Source organism: Macaca thibetana, chromosome 10 (genome assembly GCF_024542745.1).
Source record: "Macaca thibetana thibetana isolate TM-01 chromosome 10, ASM2454274v1, whole genome shotgun sequence".
Classification (NCBI taxonomy): domain Eukaryota; kingdom Metazoa; phylum Chordata; class Mammalia; order Primates; family Cercopithecidae; genus Macaca; species Macaca thibetana.
In genome coordinates, this window is record NC_065587.1 from 63,944,803 (window position 1) to 63,967,109 (window position 22,307).

The 22,307-nt window shown below is 45.6% G+C and overlaps 1 protein-coding gene across 4 annotated transcripts in view; it reads right to left on the minus strand.

Moving 5' to 3' along the window:
• The window catches only part of CNBD2 (cyclic nucleotide binding domain containing 2), a 76,311-nt gene that overhangs the window by 50,995 nt on the left and 3,009 nt on the right, over positions 1-22,307 (minus strand). For 2 of the 4 annotated variants that reach the window (XM_050807109.1, XM_050807108.1), the window contains exons 2-4: positions 22,155-22,205; positions 5,311-5,448; positions 2,403-2,456 (exon numbers count right to left, since the gene is read on the minus strand). In XM_050807109.1, the coding sequence (XP_050663066.1) occupies positions 2,403-2,456; positions 5,311-5,448; positions 22,155-22,205 (243 nt within the window). Of the gene's footprint in view, positions 1-2,402; positions 2,457-5,310; positions 5,449-9,712; positions 10,071-22,154; positions 22,206-22,307 lie in introns of those variants that run through there. The other 2 variants (XM_050807107.1, XM_050807106.1) reach the window with 2 other exon arrangements.

The following is a 22,307-nucleotide window of genomic DNA, read 5'->3' on the forward strand; positions in this document are numbered from 1 at the left end:
CAGATCACTCCACTGTACTCCAGCCTGGGCGACAGAGCAAGATTCTGTCTCAAAAACAAACAAACAAACAAAAAAGCCAGGCATAGTGGCACACACCTGTAGTCCTAGCTACTGAGGGGCACTAAAATGGGAGGACCGCTTGAGCCCAGGGAGGTTGAGGTTGCAGTGAGCTGTGATTGCATCACCGCACTTCAGCCTGGATGACAGAGCGAGACTCTGTCTCAAAAACTAAAAATAAAAAATTTACATAAATGTCAGACTGTAGACATCACTTGGGCAACTTGCTTTCTTCAGTGTTTTTCTAAACAATGTTTTAAAAATGTATCCATTGTTTCCACTGTCTGACAGTTGCTGCAATAATTGAGTCTATGATTCTAAGCCTCTCTAATACTAAGGGTTCTCTATGAGAAGTTCAGCATTATTAGAGGCTCAATATGGACTATACTGAGGCTTAGCTTTCCATCAGAATCCAAATATTGTGCTGAGGGGCAGGTTATATAACTATGTATGTGTGTGTACTATATATTATATATAATTTTTACTTAGATATAATTCACATGCCTTGTAAGTCACCATTTAAAGTGTACAATTCAGTGTTAAATGTATTCACAGAGTTGTACAACAATCACCACACTATTCTGGAAGCTTTTCATCACCCCAAAGAAACCCCATACTCATTAGCATCACTCAAAGGGCTGGGCTCATTGGTTTTTGGGGGTGGGGTGGGGGCAGGGGGACAGGGTCTCACTCTGTCACCCGGACTACAGTGCAGTGGCACAGTCATAGCTCACTGCAACCTCCATTTCCCAGGCTCAAGCAATCCTCCCACCTCAGCCTCCCAAAATTCTGGGATTACAGGTGTGAGCCACCATGCCCAGCTGATTATTTTTATTTTTTAATTTTTAGTAGAGACAGGGTCTCAGTATGTTGCTCAGATGGGTCTAAAACTCCAGGGCTCAGGTAATCTTCCTGCCTAGGCCTCCCAAAGTGCTGGGATTACAAGCGTGAGCCAGCACATCTGGCCAAAGGGCTGGTTTTTACATTGAGTCTCCAGCTGGGCTCAGGAGTGCACACCTGTAATGCCAGCTACTCAGAAGGGTGAGATGGGAGGATAAATTGGCTCTCTGCTCTTCTCTATGTTGGAACCAGAGTCAGGCATGATTTAATTGAGGGCCACCGATAGGCCTTGCCCATAAGAAAGAATTTTCCCTCTGTGCCTCTTCCCTCCCTCTACTGCGGTGCACAGACTTGCCCTCACATCTAGAGTGCTGTGGCTCCACATAGGCCCCTAGTTTCTCCTGCCTGAAGGATAGAGCCTGATTAACCTTCAGTGCCCAGTGTCACACACCAGCCAGCCTGAAGAGCTGAAGAGACACAGGGCTTGGATGACTGAACTGAGTATGCTTCATACACAAGGGTGCGCGAAAAAATAAGGCTGTGCCCAGGAGAGGCAGGCAACAGAAGCCATACCTGGGCTCCAAGAAGAGAAAGAGGTGTGGCAGGAGATGGGCACAGGTGGCCCTGACACCCATTATAAAGTTCTGTTCTTTCCCCGTTCCCTGAGAAAAAAAACAACATGGCTACTCCAAGCCAGGTCAAGTCAGGTCTGCACTGGTGAGAATTTCAGATCTTCCCTATAAATAGGTAGGCTCTTTTAAATTTTAAATTGGATTTTAATATTTAATACCCAGGATATCGTGGAGAGAAGCCAAGAAGATAACAATGATGAGACTGAAATTCAGGGAACAAGTCACACAGTCCAAAGCTCCCACAGATATAAAAGCATTCCCTCATCAAAATGAGAGGACTCTTTTTTAGAGAGGGGGCCTCGCTCTCTCACTCAGACTGGAATGCAGTGATATGACCATAGCTCACTGCAGTCTTGAACTCCTGGCCTCAAGTGATCCTCCCACGTCAGCCTTCCGAGTGTCAACAGGTGCGCTGCACCCGAATAAGACTCTTGAAGGGTATCTGACACCCAGGTGTGAGAGGTGTGCCCAGCATCTCTCAGAGAATTCAGGGCAGAACCAGAATTCACACAGGTCAGTCCTTTCCCACCACCCAAATTCTTCTTTTCTCTGGGACTCTCACATCCTCTGCTTTTTCTTTTCCTGCTGTTTTCCCATGGGTCCAAGCCCAGGGACTCTCTCCCATTGGTTCTGCTCAACTATGCAGTGACAGCTGGTTCCTAGATACGCAGTCTTGGAGCTCCAGGGATGGAAGGAATCACTGAGATCAGCCACTTTATTAATGAGGAAATGAAGTGGCCAACTCAGGGTAACAAGCTGAGTTTGTGGCAGAGACTAGACTGAAACCAGCTCTGCTGATGCCCAGCCAGGGTTTCTTCCAAGCCAGGGTGCAGAAAGAAAATTCCCCCACAGCAAGGTTCGATCTATGCATACCTCCTCTGCAATGAAGTCCATGGTATCAAATGTGACTCGGCTTTGCATCTTTTTCTGAAAGAAAGAGGGCAGGGAGAAGAGGGAGAATCAGCAAGACTGCCCCTAGAACTTTGCATCTAGAGCCCTCCTGTGTACCTGGACCACCATGGTGGGCAGGAAGCCATGGGAAACCTCCTTGCAGCTGGCCCTTTCAGGCCTGCCTCTGCTCAAAAGCCCCAACTCAGCACTAGGCTTGGGTCCAGCATTGACAATATATGGTGAAGGCAGAGAAATATGGGGGTGGGGAGAAGGAAAGGAGGATAAAGAGGAAATAGGAAAGGAGAGAGAAAAAGAAGGGGAAAAAGCAGCAAACAAACAAGTATAGAGGAGGAAGAAAAGGAAGGATAAAAAGAAAGGAACAGGCTGGGCATGGTGGCTCATGCCTGTAATCCCAGAACTTTGGGAGGCTGAGGCAGGCGGATCACGAGGTCAGGAGATCGAGACCATCCTGGCTAACATGGTGAAACCCCGTCTCTACTAAAAATACAAAAAATTATCCAGGCGTGGTGGCGGGCGCCTGTAGTCCCAGCTACTCGGGAGGCTGAGGCAGGAGAATGGCATAAACCCGGGAGGCAGAGCTTGCAGTGAGCTGAGATCACGCCACTGTACTCCAGCCTGGGTGACAGAGTGAGACTCCAACTCAAAAAAAAAAAAAAAAAAAGGAACAAATGAAGCCAGCCTTTGTTAAGTGCCTTTAATGAGCCAAGCACGGTGTATCTTCCCTGTCACTCCATTTAGTTATCAGGACAAAGCAGGTCTTACTAAGCCCCATGTGGGACAGAGGTTGTGAAGGAACTTGCCCAAGGATCACACAGTAAGTCATGGTCCAGCTGAGACCCCAACTCAAGGTTTTCAGCAAACCCAATGCCATGTCTGGAGTGTGGCCTCAAGCCACAGGTCATTTGTTCCTTGGAGCCCCTCAGACCCCTGTCTCGCCCCCACCACCTGTTTTCCTTTGCAAAGCCATATGGTGCTTCTCAGGGAGGCTACTGAAGGAAAGAGGCAGTGCTCAGAAACATCCAGATTCACACATCTACGGAAGCTATCTAGGGCTCCCCACCTGATCCTGCACTCCAGCTGCCCAGTGCTCCATCTGACAACCCTATGACCCTTATAGGCTGCCCTTGAGAGGCTTCTGCTCTGCTCAAGCCACTCTGGCTGCCAATGTGGTTAGGCTTAGCCTCCCACTCCCCCAACAACAAGTGACTCTGCATCTTAGCTTCCATATGCCCCAAGCATCAGGCCACGTCTTCTGGTAACCAAAGTCCTCTGATCTCCAGGGCCCATTGCGTCACCACTGCATGCCACCCTGAGAGTCAGGAGGTCCTTCCTGAGAGCTAACCTACGTCTTTTGGTTACAGTTCTTCCACTCCATTCGTTTTTCATCTCAGCCCAACCACAGGGCTGCAGCCTTGTTTGGTTTGGCCGGCACAGGGTCTTAAAATATAGTCTTTGTATCTGAATGTCTTTAGATGAGGCATATCTTTCCTCTCCAGCTGGCCTGCTCTATCTTAAACTCAGCTACATACACACTAGTTACATTATCTGCTGGCCCCTTAGAAACCACTCTAAGGCTGCCTAACCTTCCCCCATCACCAGCCCCGTATCCCCCTTTCTTTGGCCACCATCTGTCAGAAGCCCTTTAGGGAAATTTCTTGGAGTGAATCACTAGATGCAAGAGGGGTGGGGACTGGCTCTAGTCATTCCTGAAACAACAGAAAAATGGGCAGGATCTGTCCAGGTGATTGCTGGGGAAACTCTGAAGCCCTGAGCAACACACCCAGTAGCAACGAAGACACCTCTGGGGAACCAGAACAAGTTAGCAGAAGGGTGACCAACTTTTCTGAGCTAAAGGGCACATGATCTACCACTGGGATAAAATACTTTAAATTGGGACCTTTTAGAAAATCTAGAAACATGATCACCAGGCCGGGAGCGGTGGCTCACGCCTGTAATCCCAGCACTTTGGGAGGTCGAGGCGGGCGGATCACGAGGTCAGGAGATCGAGACCATCCTGGCAAACAAGGTGGAAACCCTGTCTCTACTAAAAATACAAAAAATTAGCCGGGTGCGGTGGCGGGCGCCTGTAGTCCCAGCTACTAGGGAGGCTGAGGCAGGAGCATGGCGTGAACCCGGGTGATGGATCTTGCAGTGAGCCAAGATGCACCACTGCACTCCAGCCTGGGTGACAGAGCAAGACTCTGTCTCAAAAAAAGAAAAGAAACACGGTCACCACAGTGAACAAGGCCCTGAAAATGCCCCCTGCGCCGAGGTAGGGGTGTAGGAAAGAAAGTAGACACACGAACAAAGTCAGCATGTGGGTGTTCAGAAAACCCTGGTTATTGTGACTCTTGGATTGCTTCTGGCTCTTTTGATCACTGTTGAAATGGAGACCACTTCTCCACTCCCAAGGTTTCTTTCCACACGGAGGGAGGTGTATTAGTAGAACTCTACTGGCCTCTCTCCTTCTACACTGAGGAGTGACTTAAACTCTTTGATGAATCTGGAAAGAGAAAAACTAGGCATGATTGCTCCTTCCCTCTGAGCCCATATTTTGCTCCACCTTTCCCTGCCATGAGTTTCAGCAGCAGGCCTGCTGTTGCAGTGGAGACTGCCTTGGTCCAGCATTGCCTGTGGCTAGGCATGTAAGGCTGTCTAAATCTGGGGTTCGGTATTAGGTAAACCTCTTGGTTGATGATATAAGTCACCCTCTCCAACAGAAGTCTGGTCATTAATAAAAGTGACCATTGGGTCTCTCATCTGCTTTTCCTTTTGTCTTCTTTCTCAGTTCTGAGCTTGGGCCAGGAAGTAGGTTGCAATTTATTGCCCTCTTTAAGCCGTCATAATCCTGCTGAGCCCAGCTGCTTACATCCCAGAAGGAGAAGATAGGGTGCTTCCAGTGAGCACTCTCAATGATTTGATATTCCCGGAATCCCCTGAGGCCTTGGCGAAACATTTTACACACTCGGATCATTACGATGATATCCGTGGCAAACTGGTACAGTCCCTATGGAAACAAAGCAAACAAGATCAATAGAAACAATCTGTTCTCAACAGTCAACAGCAGGCTGGATGGCACTGAACAAGGTAAAATTTACCAGGATTAAATGCAGTAGTGTACTGGAGTGATGGTTACATTTTCAGGAAGTTTGCAAGCCCCCTGAAATTAAGTTGGTAGCTTGAAACTGGCCACGGTAGGAGTACTTATGCCACAGAAATTGGCAGCTACTAGTCAGGGCATCTCCTCTCCCCAGAAGCCAGTCGTTATGTACCAGCAAACCAATTAAATGTCAAATCCTTCACTTCCATCCACAAAATAAGTGGCACAACTAATTGCAGGCAGTATAGGTACGATGTACAAAGCCTGAATTTTAGAATCAGATAGATCTGAGGAATAATGGTAAGAGGAATGCAACACTGTTGGCTGTCAAGATGAAGGGCCCACAAGCCAAGGAATGTGGGTAGATTTTAGAAGCAGAAAAGGCTGTGAGCCTTGAGAAAGGAATGCTCACACCTTGATTTTAGAACAAGAACATCTGTGTCAGACTTCTCGCCTACAGTACTGTAATATAATAAATCTGCTCTGTTTTATGCCATGAAATTGTGGTAATTTGTTATGGCAGCCGTAGAAAACTAATATAACACCTAATCCAAGATGGGCCACCCTATCTTTTCCCCAGGAATTTGGAATTGGGACTGAGAACAAGTGAATACAGAGGATAGGGAAAAATCCAGGATGTAGAACAATCTATAAATCAATGAACCCAGTTTCTTCAAAAAGTCAATTTCATGATGAAAAAAACAAGACATGGGGGCTGCTCTAGATTAACAAAGATTCAAGAGATATACCAACGGTATGCTTCTTGACTGGATACTGATTCATGATAACAAGCTATAAAAGGCACTCTAGGCCAGGTGCGGCGGCTCACGCCTGTAATCCCAGCACTTTGGGAGGCCAAGGTGGGTGAATCACTTGAGGTCAGGAGTTTGAGACCAGCATGACCAACATAGTGAAACCCTGTCTCTCCTAAAAATACAAAAATTAGCCTGGCATGGTGGTGCGTGCCTGTAGTCCCAGCTACTTGGAAGGCTGAGGCAGGAGAATCACTTGAACCTGGAAGGCGGAGGTTGCAGTGAGCTGAGGTCGCGCCACTGCACTCCAGCCTGGGTGACAGAGCAAAGGCACTCTAGGGACAAATAAGGAAATTGAATATGACTGCATATTAGATAATATTAGGAAATCAGTGCTGATTTTCTTTGTATAATAGTGGTATTTGGTTATGTGGGTAATGTCATTATTTTTAAGAAAGATATGTCATAAAGTATGCAGCTTACTTTCAAACAATTCAGCAAACACATATACAAATACATAAAGCCAGGCCGGGCGCGGTGACTCATGCCTGTAATCCCAGCACTTTGGGAGGCCGAAGTGGGCGGATCACCTGAGGTTGGGAGTTTGAGACCAACCTGACCAACATGGAGAAACCCCGCCTCTACTAAAAATAAAAAATTAGCCAGGTGTGGTGGCGCATGCCTATAATCCCAGCTACCAGGGAGGCTGTGGCAGGAGAATCGCTTGAACCCAGGAGGCGGAGGTTGCAGGGAGCTGAGATCATGCCATTGCACTCCAGCCCGGGCAACAAGAGCCCCCCCTCCCACAAAAAAAGAAAAAAAAATACATAAAGCCAATAGAACAAAATGGTGAATCATAGATCTAGAGGATGATACATATACATATATATGTAAAATATTTCAACTTCTATGTTTGAAAATTTTCCAATAAAAAAATGCAAAAACTTTAGTTTGGGGAGGGGTTAGAAAAAAATGCAAAAAATAAATAAAAGTCTCTGTTTACTAACTTCTGTTGAAAAGTATATCATTAACTAGGCACAGTGGCACTCGCCTATAGTCCCAGCTACTCAGGAGACTGAGGCAGGAGGATTGCTTGGGCACAGGAGTTCAAGGTTGCAATAAGCTATGATCGCACCACTGCACTCCAGCCTGGGTAACAGAGCAAGACCCTGCAACAACAACAACAAACAAAAAACAAAAAAAACAGCTCTGGCACCATGGCTCATGCCTGTAATCCTAGCACTTTGGGAGGCCAAGGTGGGCTGATCGCTTGAGACCAGGAGTTTGAGACTAGCCTGGCCAACATGGTGAAATCCCATCTGTACTAAAAAAACAAAAATTAGCCAGGTGTGGTGGTGGGTGCCTGTAATCCCAGCTACTCGGGAGGCTGAGGCACCAGAATCGCTTGAACCTGGGAGGTGGAAGTTGCAGTGAGCTGAAATTGTGCCACTGCACTCCAGCCTGGGCAATAGAGTGAGACTCTGTCTCAAAAAAATAAATAAAATAAAAAATAAATAAAAACAAAAAAAGGAAAAAAGAGGGCCGGGCGCGGTGGCTCAAGCCTGTAATCTCAGCACTTTGGGAGGCCGAGACGGGCGGATCACGGGGTCAGGAGATCGAGACCATCCTGGCTAACATAGTGAAACCCTGTCTCTACTAAAAAATACAAAAAATTAGCCAGGCGAGGTGGCCGGCGCCTGTAGTCCCAGCTACTCGGGAGGCTGAGGCAGGAGAATGGCGTAAACCCGGGAGGCGGAGTTTGCAGTGAGCTGAGATCCGGCCACTGCACTCCAGCGTGGGCGACAGACCGAGACTCCGTCTCAAAAAAAAAAAAAAAAAAAAAAAAAAAAACAAAAGGAAAAAAGAGAATATTCTTTTTAAAGTATATCGTAAACAAAGTGAGATGACAAACTAAAGACTGGAAAAATATACTTGCTATGTACATAATCAACAAAGGATTACGATCCAAAATTTATTTTTTGTAATCCTACAAATCAAAAGAAAAATACAAATAACCCAATAGCAAAATGAGCAAAGGTAATTCAAAGGGAAAGTTCGAATTACCTATAAATTGTGAAAAGATTGTTTTTATTCATTTGTATTTATATTTATATTTTTTGTAAAAAGGGGATTTCACTTTGTTGCCCAGGCTGGTTTCCAACTCTGGCTTCAAGTGATCCTTCTGCCTCAGCCTCCCAAAGTGCTGGGATTACAGGCATGAGCCTCCATGCCCTAGCCAAATTGTGAAACCATTCTTAACACTGCTAGAAATAATGGAAATGGAAATTAAAGTAATAACAAGGTACTATTTTGCACTTATCACTGGGAACTGGGAAACATGGTACAACCATGTTGAAGAGCAATTTGGCAACATTATGTAAAGTTGAGGACGTGTGTACTTCACAATGGAGGAATTGTATGTACTTTATGTGTCCTCTTCAGAGAAACATACATGTACAAGGGGATAGCCATGACGGTAATCATGGCAACATTGTGTGTAACAATGAATGGCTAAAAACAAGTATCCATTAGTAGGGATTGAAGGGATCAATACATTATGGTACAGTCACAGGATTGAACATAGCACTAAGTCTGTGTGTGTCAATGTGGATAAAGCTGAAATGAATTTGAGTGGGGAAAAAAGAACTATGATGCTATTTATGGTATCATTTTTTAAAAGTGTGCCACATACTATATATTGCTTATGGATATATATACATGTGATAATATATAAAAATACAAATAGGGTGACACCAACTTCAGGAAAGTGGTTACTGGTAAAGAGAAATAAAGGGGCATGGGATGGTAAAGAGCTTTCCCTGCACCTGTAATGTTGTATTTCTTAAAAATTAGGTATCTATGGAAATATGGGGAAAGGTACTTTATAAATAAAATTAATACTTATTGAGTACAATTTACTATTGTCAGGCATTATCCAAAACACTATTCTAATATGTAAATCATTTAATCAGTCAATGTACGCAGTAGGTACTAATATTATCATCTCACTTTACAGAGAAAATAAAGGCACAGCAAACCAAGCAACTTGCCTAGGGTCACATGACTAATAGGTGATGGGGATTTAAACCCAGGTAGTCCGGCTTCAGAGTTCACAAGCTTAACCTATGACTCTATGTTGCTACCCTGCCTTGTTCTCTCTGGATCTCATAATAGCAGGAAGAGTGGGCACAGAACAGGACTCAGTGGCTCTGTGTGGCCTATGGCTTGCCCAGTGTCGGGGGCTGGTAGGCTACAGGACAGGGGTCCGGTCCCTCCTTTGTGCCATGCTGTGACTCCAAAAGGTACAGGATAACCACCATTTATCCAAGACCCCCTCCTATACCTGCATCTACCTTCCTCAAAACACCTGTCTGTTCAAGTTTCTGCTCTTCCCTCCCAGGACCCTTGCCCCTCCTCACCAGTTCCTTCTTCAGGAGCTGCCAGGCATAAGTTACCATGTATCTCCTCATGGTTCCTGGGAGGGCAAATGGCACAACTAGCCCCTTTGCCTTTCAAGGGGAGGACTACAAAATCTTCCCCAAGAATCCAATAATACTAGAAACAAATAGATTTCCTTAGTCACAAAGCAAGAGCTGCACTCCACTCCTCCCACCATACCATCAGCTACTGGAAGCCCTGCTCTGAGAATATCATTCTCAGAATCTCCTAAGGTCACAATGAAAGATTCTGGAGGCAGGGGGCACAGGGATTGGAATGTGGGAGTCTAACATTTATTGGATACTCACAGGCATTATCTCAGCTAATCCTCACAACCACCCAAACTTTTACCCAACTCCATACATAGGAGACTGGGGCTCAAAGTAGCTAAATGGCAGCCAGAGTCCTGGTGAGATAGGAGAATGCAGGACTTGTTTTCTGGTCACAACCCTGCTGACCAAAACAGGATCTAGGACCCCCTAGCTGTCCCTATCCCTCATTAGCGTAAGGCACTCCCACCAGTGCCATGACTGTTTACAAGTGTCTTGGCAATGACCAAGAAGTTGCCACCTCTTTCCTAGAAAGCTCTAAAAACTCACCCCTCAATTTGCATTAATCTGCCCCTTAATTTGCATGTGATTGAAAGTGGGTAGGAATGAGTACACTACACTTGATCTTAGCCAAAAGGCTGAGAAGGGATTAGAGGTGAGTATAAATACAGTTGCCAACATCCCATACAATGGATGCCGACTCTGGATTCACTGCTTATGAGTTAGCCCTGCTCCACAAGGAGAAGCACCATTCAATAAAAGATTGCTGTCTAACACCACCAGCTCACCCTTGAATTCCTTCCTTGGGCAAAGCCAAGAACTCTTCTGAGTTAAGTCTCAATTTGGGGGCTCACCTGTCCTGCAAAGATAGGGTTGTTTTTTTTTTTTTTTTTGAGACACTGCCTCACTTTGTTCCCAGGATGGAGTGCAGTGGCCCGATCTCAGCTCACTGCAACCTCTGCCTCCCAGGTTCAAGTGATTCTCCTGCCTCAGCCGCCCAAGTAGCTGGGATTACAGGCGTGTGCCACCATGCCCCAGCTGATTTTTGTATTTTTAGTAGAGACAGGGTTTCACCATGTTGCCCAGGCTGGTCTCAAGCTCCTGACCTCAAGTGATCCACCTGCCTCAGCCTCCCAAAGTGCTGGGATTACAGGCGTAAATCACCACTCCCGGCCAGGGCCTTTTTTAAAAAAAAAAAGAAAGAAAGAAAGAAAGAAAGGAAAGCACTGTAGCTAAATTTCAGGTACACTTCCTCTTCATTTATAGCATCCAATTAACAGAAGCAAGGTCTGGTCCAGCCTGGCCAACATGGTAAGACCCCATCTCTACTAAAAATACAAAAAAATTAGCTGGGTGAGGTGGTGGGTGCCTGTAATCCCAGCTACTCAGGAGGCTGAAGTGGGAGAATCACTTGAACCCGGGAGGTAGAGGTTGCAGTGAGCCGAGATTGTGCCACTGCACTCCAGCTTGGGTGACAGAGAGATATTTCACCTGAAAAAAAAAAAAAAAAAAAAAAAAAAGCAAGGTCTGGTATAAAGAAAGTGACTTTTGATTCCAAAGTTAGCTTAAGGGGAACAGTATAGGCTTCCTGCCTTAGAGTCTCTCTTTGCTTTTGGAGCAGAGAGTGGGGGCTTTTAAAGGGGACTTGGGGCCCGGGCTCGGTGGCTCACACCTGTAACACCAGCCCTTTAGGAGGCCGAGGCGGGCAGATCACAAGGTCAGGAGTTCGAGACCAGCCTGACCAACATGGTGAATCCTCCTGTCTTTACTAAAAATACAAAAATTAGCTGGGCATAGTAGCATGCACCTGTAATCCCAGCTACTCAGGAGGCTGAGGCAAGAGAACCGCTTGAACCCAGGAGGCAGAGGTGGCAGTAAGCACCACTGCACTCCAGCCTGGATGACAGAGCGAGACTCTGTCTCAAAAAAAAAAAAAAAAAAAAAAAAAAAGCGGGGCGGGGAGGGGATTTGGCATAACTGGCATGCAGACTGGGGAATGAGCAGGTGGGAGTCTGCATGACTCACTTTGACTTTGATGCCTTAGCTACCACCTGGTCAGCTGACACCATCTTGGGCAGAACTAAGTTGTCAAGTGGCCTTGTCTGGAGATACTCTCCAGGTGGGGTAGAGTTTCCTGGCAGGCATACTTTTGTTTGTAAATTGACTATTGTCTCTCAAGGCAATCTGGTGGGAGAGGTTTCTACTCTGGAGCTTTTAAGTAAGCACACAGATACACTTGCCCTGTAGGAGTGTCTGGTGAAGGGAAAGTAAAAGGTTATAACTGCATTTCTAATCAGCTAAGTAGGAAGTGGGGAACAGAAGAAAAAGATGAAAAGAAAGAAGAGGAAAAAGTTGATTTAAAAAGATACCTCATTCTCTATCTCATAGAAAAATGGGTGTACTTGGTTACAGTGGGAGGCTTCTAGGCTGGGAGTAGGTTCATCCATCCAGCACCTTAGGCCAGGGACCACTCTGAGACTTACAACTTGGAGGCCCTGGAATGTGAGTGCAAAGCACTGCCCCATAAGTCTGGTTAAATCAGGACAATTAAAAAAACTCAGCAAAACAGAAGACCTCACCCAAATCAAGTATCAAATATTGAATGGAATTTGGTGACTAGAACTCAAATCTCTGGGGTCTTTCTAAAGGTACAGAAAAATATAGGCTCTAAAGCGGTTTTTTCTATTAAAGATGACAATTAAGTATCTCAGTTTGCTCTTTCACCAGGATCCTCAGTAGAAAACTGTGATTTCTTTTTTTTTTTTAAATTAGTTTTTGAGATGGCGTCTCGCTCTGTTGCCCAGGCTGGAGTGCAGTGGCGCGATCTCAGCTTACTGCAAGCTCTGCCTCATGGGTTCACACCATCCTCCTGCCTCAGCCTCCCGAGTAGCTGGGACTACAGGCGCCTGCCACCACACCCAGCTAATTTTTTTTTGTATTTTTAGTAGAGACGGGGTTTCACCGTGTTAGCCAGGATGGTCTCGATCTCCCGACCTCGTGATCCACCTGCCTTGACCTCCCAAAGTGCTGGGATTACAGGCGTGAGCCACTGCGCCCGGCCTGAAAACTCTTGATTTCCAGCATCACCTGCTCTGCCATTCCTATCCCGTGGGGTGTATCTGTCAACCCACCTCCAACTGATAGGTAGACAGAAAGGCACTGAGTGCAGCAAAGACAGCTGGTCAACTGAGAAGAAAGACAAAGGCCACTCTTGGGGTGGGGCAGTAATCACACACAGAGGTGAGAAGGGGCAGAAAAGAGGTAAAGAATTTAGAGAGAGAAAGAAGAGAAAGTTTTAGAAAAAGAGAGAGAGAGATGAGGTATGGAGTTTTTGCCTCCCCCACTGCAGACCTAGTTTTAAGGAAGGAAATATAAGAGGATCCCCTTCAAAAGTTTAGGGGGCTTCTGAAAGAAACAACTGGGCCTGGAGAAGGCAAGAGAGATGGCAGGAGATGGCTATAGGCAGGAGGGGTGTCCCATCAGTCCTCTGAACTGCCTGAGGATCCAAGAGTGACAAGGAAAGTATCCAGGCTCACAAGAGGCCTCAGATGATGCCAGTTAAGACCTGATGAGACTCTGAAAATGGTTACTGCCAACCTCACCCCTTGCCAGCTGTGGCTGTACAATTTCTCTAGGAATTAGATCAGCTTTGGGGAAGAAGAGGCAGGAAGTTTGGAGAGCTTTGAACGGGCCCAAGATGAATCAATAAGCCTGAAATTATATCCACTCAAAATTACTGGATTGGATCTCAATTTACCTGAAGACATCCTAAATTAAATTATCTGCAAGGAGGCAGGCTGGGGATTCAGAGTCAGGCATTAAAGTCAGTTCTAGAAATTAAGAAAGTTTCATTTATATTACAGTTCCTGATTTTATAACGAACTATTACAGGGTAGAATGCCAAAAAGAGCACTGGTCCTATTCCTATGTGATCTTAGGGAAGTCACTTAACTACTTGGGGCCTTATTTTCATAATGTATAAAATGGAGTTCGATTCAATTCCACAAACAATTTCTTTTCTTTTCTTTTTTTTTTTTGAGACTGAGTCTGGCTCTGTCACCCAGGCTGGAGTGCAGTGGCCAGATCTCAGCTCACTGCAAGCTCCGCCTCCCGGGTTTACACCATTCTCCTGCCTCAGCCTCCGGAGTAGCTGGGACCACAGGCGCCCACCACCTCACCCGGCTAGTTTTTTGTATTTTTTAGTAGAGACGGGGTTTCGCCGTGTTAGCCAGGATGGTCTCGATCTCCTGACCTAGTGATCCGCCCGTCTCAGCCTCCCAAAGTGCTGGGATTACAGGCTTGAGCCACCGCGCCTGGCAAACAATTTATTTTCAAGATGAGAAGATTCGGTCAAGCACGGTGGCTCACACCTGTAATTCCAACACTTTGAGAGGCTGATGCGGGTGGATCGCCTGAGGTCATGAGTTCAAGGCCAGCCGGGCCAACATGGTGAAACCCCGTCTCTACTAAAAATACAAAAACTAGCCCCGTGTGGGGGCATGCACCTATAATCCCAGCTACTCAGGAGGCTGAGGCGGGAGCATCATCTGAGCCTGGGAGGCGGAGGTTGCAGCGAGCCATTGCACTCAAGCCTAGGTGAGAGATTGCGCCATTGCACTCAAGCCTAGGTGACAGAGTGAGAACTCCATCTCAAAAAAAAAAAAAAAAAAAAAAAAAAAAAAAAAAAAAAAAGGCCGGGCGCGGTGGCTCAAGCCTGTAATCCCAGCACTTTGGGAGGCCGAGGCGGGTGGATCACAAGGTCAGGAGATTGAGACTATCCTGGCTAACATGGTGAAACCCCGTCTCTACTAAAAATACAAAAAACTAGCCGGGCGTGGTGGCGGGCACCTGTAGTCCCAGCTACTTGGGAGGCTGAGGCGGGAGAATGGCGTGAACCCGGGAGGCGGAGCTTGCAGTGAGCTAAGATCCGGCCACTGCACTCCAGCCTGGGCGACAGGGCAAGACTCCATCTTAAAAAAAAAAAATTCTTATTGTTTTGCTGATTATAAAAGCTATACAACAAATGTTTATAAAGCATACGAAGGTGAGTAAGACATGGTCCCTGCTTACCAGGAGTTCACAATATGGCGGGGAAGTAAAATCCTCAGAGAAAGTCTTGCTATAATAAAGCTATGAAAGATATATGAGGCCAGGAGCGGTGGCTCACGTCTGTAATCCCAGAACTTTGGGAGACCAAAGCGGGAAGATCACAAGGTCAAGAGATTGAGACCAGCCTGGCCAACATGATGAAACCCCGTCTCTACTAAAAATACAAAAATTAGCTGGGCTTGGTAGTGGGCACCTCTAGTCCTAGCTACTTGGGAGGCTGAGGCAGGAGAGTTTCTTGAACCTGGGAGGCAGAGGTTGCAGTGAGCCGAGACTGTGGCACTGCACTCCAGCCTGGAGACAGAGCGAATCTCCATCTTTAAAAAAAAAAAAAAAAAAAAAAAGATATATCAAGAGGTGGTCAGGCACGATGGCTCACGCCTGTAATCCCAGCACTTTGGGAGGCTGAGGCGGGTGGATCACGAGGTCAGGAGATCGAGACCATCCTGGCCAACATGGTGAAACCCCGTCTCTACAAAAATACAAACAAAAAAATTAGCCAGGCGTGGTGGTGGGTGCCTGTAGTCCCAGCCACTTGGGAGGCTGAGGCAGGAGAATCGCTTGAACCTGGGAGGCAGAGGTTGCAGTGAGCCAAGATGGAGCCACTGCATTCCAGCCTGGGTGACAGAGATAGACTCCATGGTTGGGAGTTTGAGACCAACCTAACCAACATGGAGAACATCTCTACTAAAAATAAAAAATTAGCCGGGCATGGTGGTGCATGCCTATAGTCCCAGTTAGTCGGGAGGCTGAGGCAGGAGAATGGCTTGAACCCAGGAGGCAGAAGTTGTGGTGAGCCGAGATCACGCCATTGCACCCCAGCCTGGGCAACAAGAGCAAAACTCCATCTCAAAAAAAAAAAAAAAAAAAAGATACACGAAGAAAGGGCAGGGTCTGTTTGGGGAGCCTGAGACATAGCTAAAATGTGAGATGTTCGGGAGGTGTGGTTATGAGGAAGGAGGCTGGGCTGGCAGAGGCCACAAACGAGCTATGGCACGTGATGTGCCAAGTGAACTTGCAGACAGTTTTATTTGACCTGCATAGTGTTTTGGTTTAAATATTGTTTAAAATTAACTTGCTTGTCTTTAGTTGAGGTATTGGCTCTCTAATTCACTAAAGTCTTCACCTCACACAAGTCAGTCGTCTGCCAGGCATGTTACCTGTTTGCAACCCCCAGTATAGGATCCACGGGGCCTCTTTCAGGTCGAAAATTCTCTATCTAGTGGTTGCAAAATGGCAGTTCACAGGCCATAGCTAGCCTACTGACATGTTTCAACTGAGGTTTTTTTTTTTAGGAATTTGAATTAGTCTTTTAAACTTAAATACTAGATTTTTATGAATAATCTTTTAGGAAAAAATAATTTACCAAAGTGACCCCAATAGAAACTATTTACATATTTATTTATTTATTTTTGAGACAGTCTCTCTCTCTGTTGCTCAGGCTGGAGTGCAGTGGCACGATCCTGGCTCACCGCAACCTCTGCCTCCCGGGTTCAAGCGATTCTCCTGTGTCAGCCTCCTGAGTAGCTGGGATTATAGGCACCCACCATCGTGCCTGTCTAATTTTTGTATTTTTAGTAAAGACAGGGTTTCACCATGTTGGCCAGGATGGTCTCCAACTCCTGACCTCAAGTGATCCGCCCACCTTGGCCTCCCGAGGTCAAGGGACATGAGCCACCGTGACCTACCGAAACCATTTAAGTAGACTAATTTTCTGATTTTCTTTCCCTTTTTTTTTTTTTTTTATACTTTGGAGACAAGGTCTCACTCTATCCCCTAGGCCAGAGTGCAGTGGCATGATCACAGCTCACTGCAGCCTCTACCTCCCCAGACTCAGGTGATCCTCCCACCTCAGCCTCCCAAGTAGTTGGGACCACAGGTGTGCACCACCATGACTAACTAATTTTTTAATTTGTAGAGATCTGGTCTCACTATGTTGCCCAGGTTGGTCTTGAACTCCTGGGCTCAAGCAGTCCTTCCACTTCAGCCTCTCAAAGTGCTGGGATTATAGCTGTGAGCCACCATGTCCAGCCTAAATAGACTAATTGTTGTAGAAGTAGAGAAGCTGTAAAAGAGGTCTCTCACCACCACCACCACCTAAAAAGAAAAAAGCACCAGGTCCTAAAGGTTTTATAGGCAACTCCAAATAATCTCAATGTTTCTTCAACTGTTCCAGAGCCTAAAAAGAAGGAAAACTACCAAATTATTGTAATGAAGTGAGAATACTGACACTGAAACCTAATAGAGGTTACACAAAAACAGAAAGCTACAGATTCATCTCATTTATAAATATTGTTTTTAAAATCTTAAAATATAAGCAAATAGAATTCAGTAGTACCTGTAAAAATAACACATCATTCCGGAGTGCAAAGATGGTTAATTATAGAAACATAATTCATTATGTTAACACAGCTAAGGAGAATAATCATAGGCTCTTCCATAAATTTTTATTTTTTGACAGAGGTGCAAGAACACGTCACCCCTGTGGGCCAGTGGGGCTCCAATGTCCTGGGGACCCTAGTAAGACTGCAGGAAGCATGCCTCAGAAGTGTCCACTTGAGAGCTGCTCCTGGAGGCATTAACTTCCCAGCCTTTCTGGGTTGAGCACTCCAGGGGCCAGAGGGTGACGGGTGACGGTGCTGAGAGTTGCAAGCTATCACATCAGCCTGTGTGGCAATGAGGGGTGCTGAGAAGATCCAGAAGGTTAATGCCAGTAGAGAACGCTATGGCTGCAGGCCTCAGGGAGAGCTGGCAAAACTCAAAGTTCTCCAAAAAAGGGGGCTGCACCTTGAGGGCACAACTTACCACACCTTCAGTAGAACATTGGGATGGTGATGGACCGGCTGGCTCTGGGAGCCTCTCTGGTCCCACTGGCACCAAGGAGAAGTAGGGGAGTGGGGTGACCAGGGAAACACACAGATGTTCCATTTTTATAGCCCCGCAGCTGCCAAGCTCCAACTGATCGGAAGAGGAAAGGGCTAAACCAATTCACATACTCACACAAAACCCTGTCAGAAGGAGCTTCACTATGAAGCCAAGAGAATTCCTGCCAGCCTGGAATTCTACTCTAGTCCTTTCTCCACACACAATCCCACAAGTAGCTGGTTCAGAAGAACTCACTTCATCTAAAGGGGAGTTATAGTAAAAAAGAAATAGCACCAGACTTATACAAATATGTTACCGAAAAAAGCAGGAGAGGGAGGCAGGAAACAGGAAAAACAAACAGCAGATGAAAGACAATCACCAAAAAAAAAAAGAAAAAAGAAAAAGAAAAAAAAGCTAACATTAAACAGATGATAATCATGAACAAAGAAGTCAAAAGGCTTAATGAATTTTAAAACAAGAGATCAAAGCAAAGATGTAATTGTTCAAAGAAAAGACACTCAAGACAGCCAAAGAAGACACTGGCAGAGCTCAGGAAAGAAGGGATTTTAAAAATAACCATCTCAGAAGGGAAGGTCATTCCAGAAACATCAAAAAGCTAGCCTTGCTGAGAACAGAAGATAGGACTGCAAAAAGCAAATGAAGGAGTTGGGAATGATTTAAAAAGAGCCAAGAGGCCGGGCATGGTGGCTCATGTCTGTAATCCCAGCATTTTGAGAGGCTGAGGCAGGTGGATCACCTGAGGTCAGGAGTTTGAGACAAGCCTGGCCAACATGGTGAAAATCCGTCTCTACTAAAAATACAAAAAATTAACCAGGTATGGTGGCAGGCGCCTGTAATCCCACCTACTCCAGAGGCTGAGGCAAGAGAATAGCTTGAACCTGGCAGGCAGAGGTTGCAGTGAACCAAGATCACGCCACCACACTCCAGCTGGGTGACAGAGCAAGAGGAAAGAAAAAGGGGAGGGGAGGGGAGGGGGATGGAGAGGAGGAGAAGAGAGGGGAGGGGGGAAGGGGAAGGGAGGGGAGGTAAGAGGAGAGGAGAGGATAGGAGGGAAGAGGAGGGAAGAGGAGGGAAGAAAAGGGAAGAGAAGGGAGGAGAAGGGAGGAGAAGGGAGGAGAAGGGAAGAGAAGGGAAGAGAAGGGAAGGGAAAAGGCATATGGCAGTATAGAGACAGAGAAAGTGAGAGGTAGGGCCAGGCACAGTGGCTCACACCTGTAATCCCAGCACTTTGGGTGGCTAAGGCAGGAGGATTGTTTGGGCCCAGCAGTTTGAGGCCAGCCAGGGCAACATAGCGAGACCCTGTATCTACAAAACAAACACACACAAAAAATAATTAGTGAGGCATGGTGGCACGTGCCTGTCGTCCCAGCTACTCATGAAGCTGAGGCAGGACAGTTTGAACCCAGGAGTTTGAAGCTGCAGTGAGCTAGGATTGCAACACTGCACTGAATTTTCTGAATAACTAATGACATTGAGCCTGGGTGACAGACTCTGTCAAATGAAATACTAAGTGCTGGTGAGGATATAGAGCAACTACAACTCTCATTCTTTGCTGGGCCCTGGATTCTACCCTGGCTAGTACTTCTACTTTCTGAACTTTAGTTTGCCAATCTGTGAACTAAAGGGTTTGTCCTAAGGTTCTATGAATCAAACACATGTTTATAGAAACAAAGGTGGCAATATGTAGCAAAATATTTCAATCAGTCCTCTATTGGGATTATAGCTTAAGGAAGTACTAGTATCCCTTACCATCTAAACTCTTGCTATCAGAATGCTTCTTTTTCAAACTCAGAAACCAAATAGATTTGATAGTAATAGACACTTATAATTCGAAATCAGAAAAAGCTTTAAGCACTATATGATTATCATTATTTTAATGAAAAATCAGAAATACTCTAAGTGTTCAGCAATAAAGCAATATTATTTACAGTGCATCCAGACTAAGTTTCCTAAAACACAAATCTGATCACATCCCTCCCCTGCTTTAAGTCCTTCCATGGTTCCTACTGTCTATGTTAAACGTGGGTTTGAATGCCAATCTTGCCATGGACTGGCTGAACCTAGGAAAGTTAATTAATCTCTCTAGACCTTAATTTCTCATCTGTAAATAAAGTATCACACATACACAGATGTTCAAGAATGACTAACTGACACGGTTTGGCTGTATCCGAACCCAAATCTCATCTTGAATTGTAGCTCTCATAATTCCCACGCGTTGTGGGAAGGACCCAGTGGAAGATAACTCAGTCATGGGGGCAGTTCCCCCATACTGTTTTCATGGTAGTGAATAAGTCTCACAAGATCTGACGGTTTTATAAGGGGAAACCTCTTTCACTTTGTTCTCGTTCTCTCTGCCTGCCGCCATCCATGTAAGATGTGACTTGCTCCTCCTTGTCTTCCGCCATGATTGTGAGGCCTCCCTAGCCATGTGGAGCTGTGAGTTCATTAAACCTCTTTCCTTTATAAATTACCCAGTCTTGGGTATGTCTTTATTAGCAGCGTGAGAACAGCTAATACAGGAATAATAATATCAACGCCTATGCCTTTTAAAAATACTACATACTAGAACTTACACATTCAAGGAAGTATTATCTCTTCATAACCATCGTTTTAAAAAAATTACTAAGTATATACTCTGTGCCAAACCCTGCACCAGTTCCCTTACATATATTTCTCCTCATCGACTATTCAGAGCCATCCTGTGTGGTAGTTACTATTTCCAGGCTTAGAAAGATGATTACCCAAGGCCACGTCATAAAATAACTCATAGCAGTTCTATTTGTAACAGCTCAAAGGTGGAAACAACCCAAATGTCCTTCAATGGATGGTTAAATATACCATGGTACATCTATACCATGGATTACTACTCAGCAATAAAAAGGACAAACTATTTTTTTTTTTTTTTGAGACGGAGTCTTGCTCTGTCGCCCAGGCTGGAGTGCAGTGGCCGGATCTCGGCTCACTGCAAGCTCCGCCTCCCAGATTCACGCCATTCTCCTGGCTCAGCCTCCCGAGTAGCTGGGACTACAGGCGCCCGCCACCTCACCCGGCTAGTTTTTTTTTTGTATTTTTTTTAGTAGAGACGGGGTTTCACCGGGTTAGCCAGGATGGTCTCGATCTCCTGACCTCGTGATCCGCCCGTCTCGGCCTCCCAAAGTGCTGGAATTACAGGCTTGAGCCACCGCGCCCGGCCAAAAGGACAAACTATTGACACAAGCAACCACTTGGGTGAATCTCCAGGGAATTGTGCCAAGTGGAAAGAGCCAAGCCCAAATGATTACACACTATATGATTCCAAGTATGTATTTTTGAAATAACAAGAGTTACAGGCATGGAGAATAGATCAGTGGTTGCCTGTGGTTAGGGACAGGGGAAGGGAAGATGAATGGATGCAATTCTAGAGAGACAGCACGAGGGATTTTTGTGGTGATCAGACAGTTCTAGCTATTGTGGTAGTAGTTGCATGAATCCACACAAGATAAAATTGCACAGACCTACACACACACATACACACACAAATGCATGTATGTAAAACTGGGAAAATGTGAATAAAGTCTGTGGATTGTACCAATGTCAATTTCCTGGTTTTGATATTGTACTATAGCTATGCAAGATGTTACCATTAGGGAAAACTGAGTGAAGGGTACATGAAACCTCTCTGAACTATTTTTGCAACCTTCTATGAATCTATAATTATTTCCAAATAAAAAACTTATTATTTTTTTGAGATGGAGTCTCACACTGTCACCCGGGCTGGAGTGTAGTGGCGTGATCTCAGCTCACTGCAACCTCTGCCTCCCGGGTTCAAGTGAGTCTCCTGCCTCAGCCTCCAAAGTAGCTAGGATTATAGGAACCCACCACCACGCACAGCTAATTTTTTGTATTTTTAGTAGAGATGGGATTTCACTATATTGGCCAGGCTGGTCTCAAACTCCTGACCTCGTGATCCACCTGCCTTGGCCTCCCAAAGTGCTGGGATTACAGGCGTGAACCACTGTGCTTGGCCAATAAAAAGCTTTTTAAAAGACGTATTCTCCAGTATGACGGCTCTGATAAAGAAGAAAATAAGTATCCAAGCTTCTTTTCCACAACCCTCAACAACAAAGTGCCATCACAAGGCCTGAGGTCTCTGAAAGAGTCTGGGACTCATATGAGAGCTCTGCCTTCCCAGAGATAGTCTGCAATCCACATTTGTCCTCTTTCCTTTAACCAACACTGAGGCTGGCTAGGAGTCAGGCCTTGTATTGGAAGCTAAGTGATATGAGATGAATGAGTTATGATCCCTTCCCAAGTGAACACCCAATCTAGGGATAAAAAGGCGTAATAAGATAAGAATTTGGGCTAAAAGTCAAACGATTTCTGTCCTCATGGAATCACTTACTAGCTTTCTTATTTTGGACCAATCCATCTTCTGGCATCTTGGCCTCTCAATCTGCAAAATTCAAAAGAATGAAATATAAATGTATATTTTTAACTTAATCTGGGACCCCTGGGAGGGTTCAAGGATATATGTAACTCACATGAAAGTAGATAA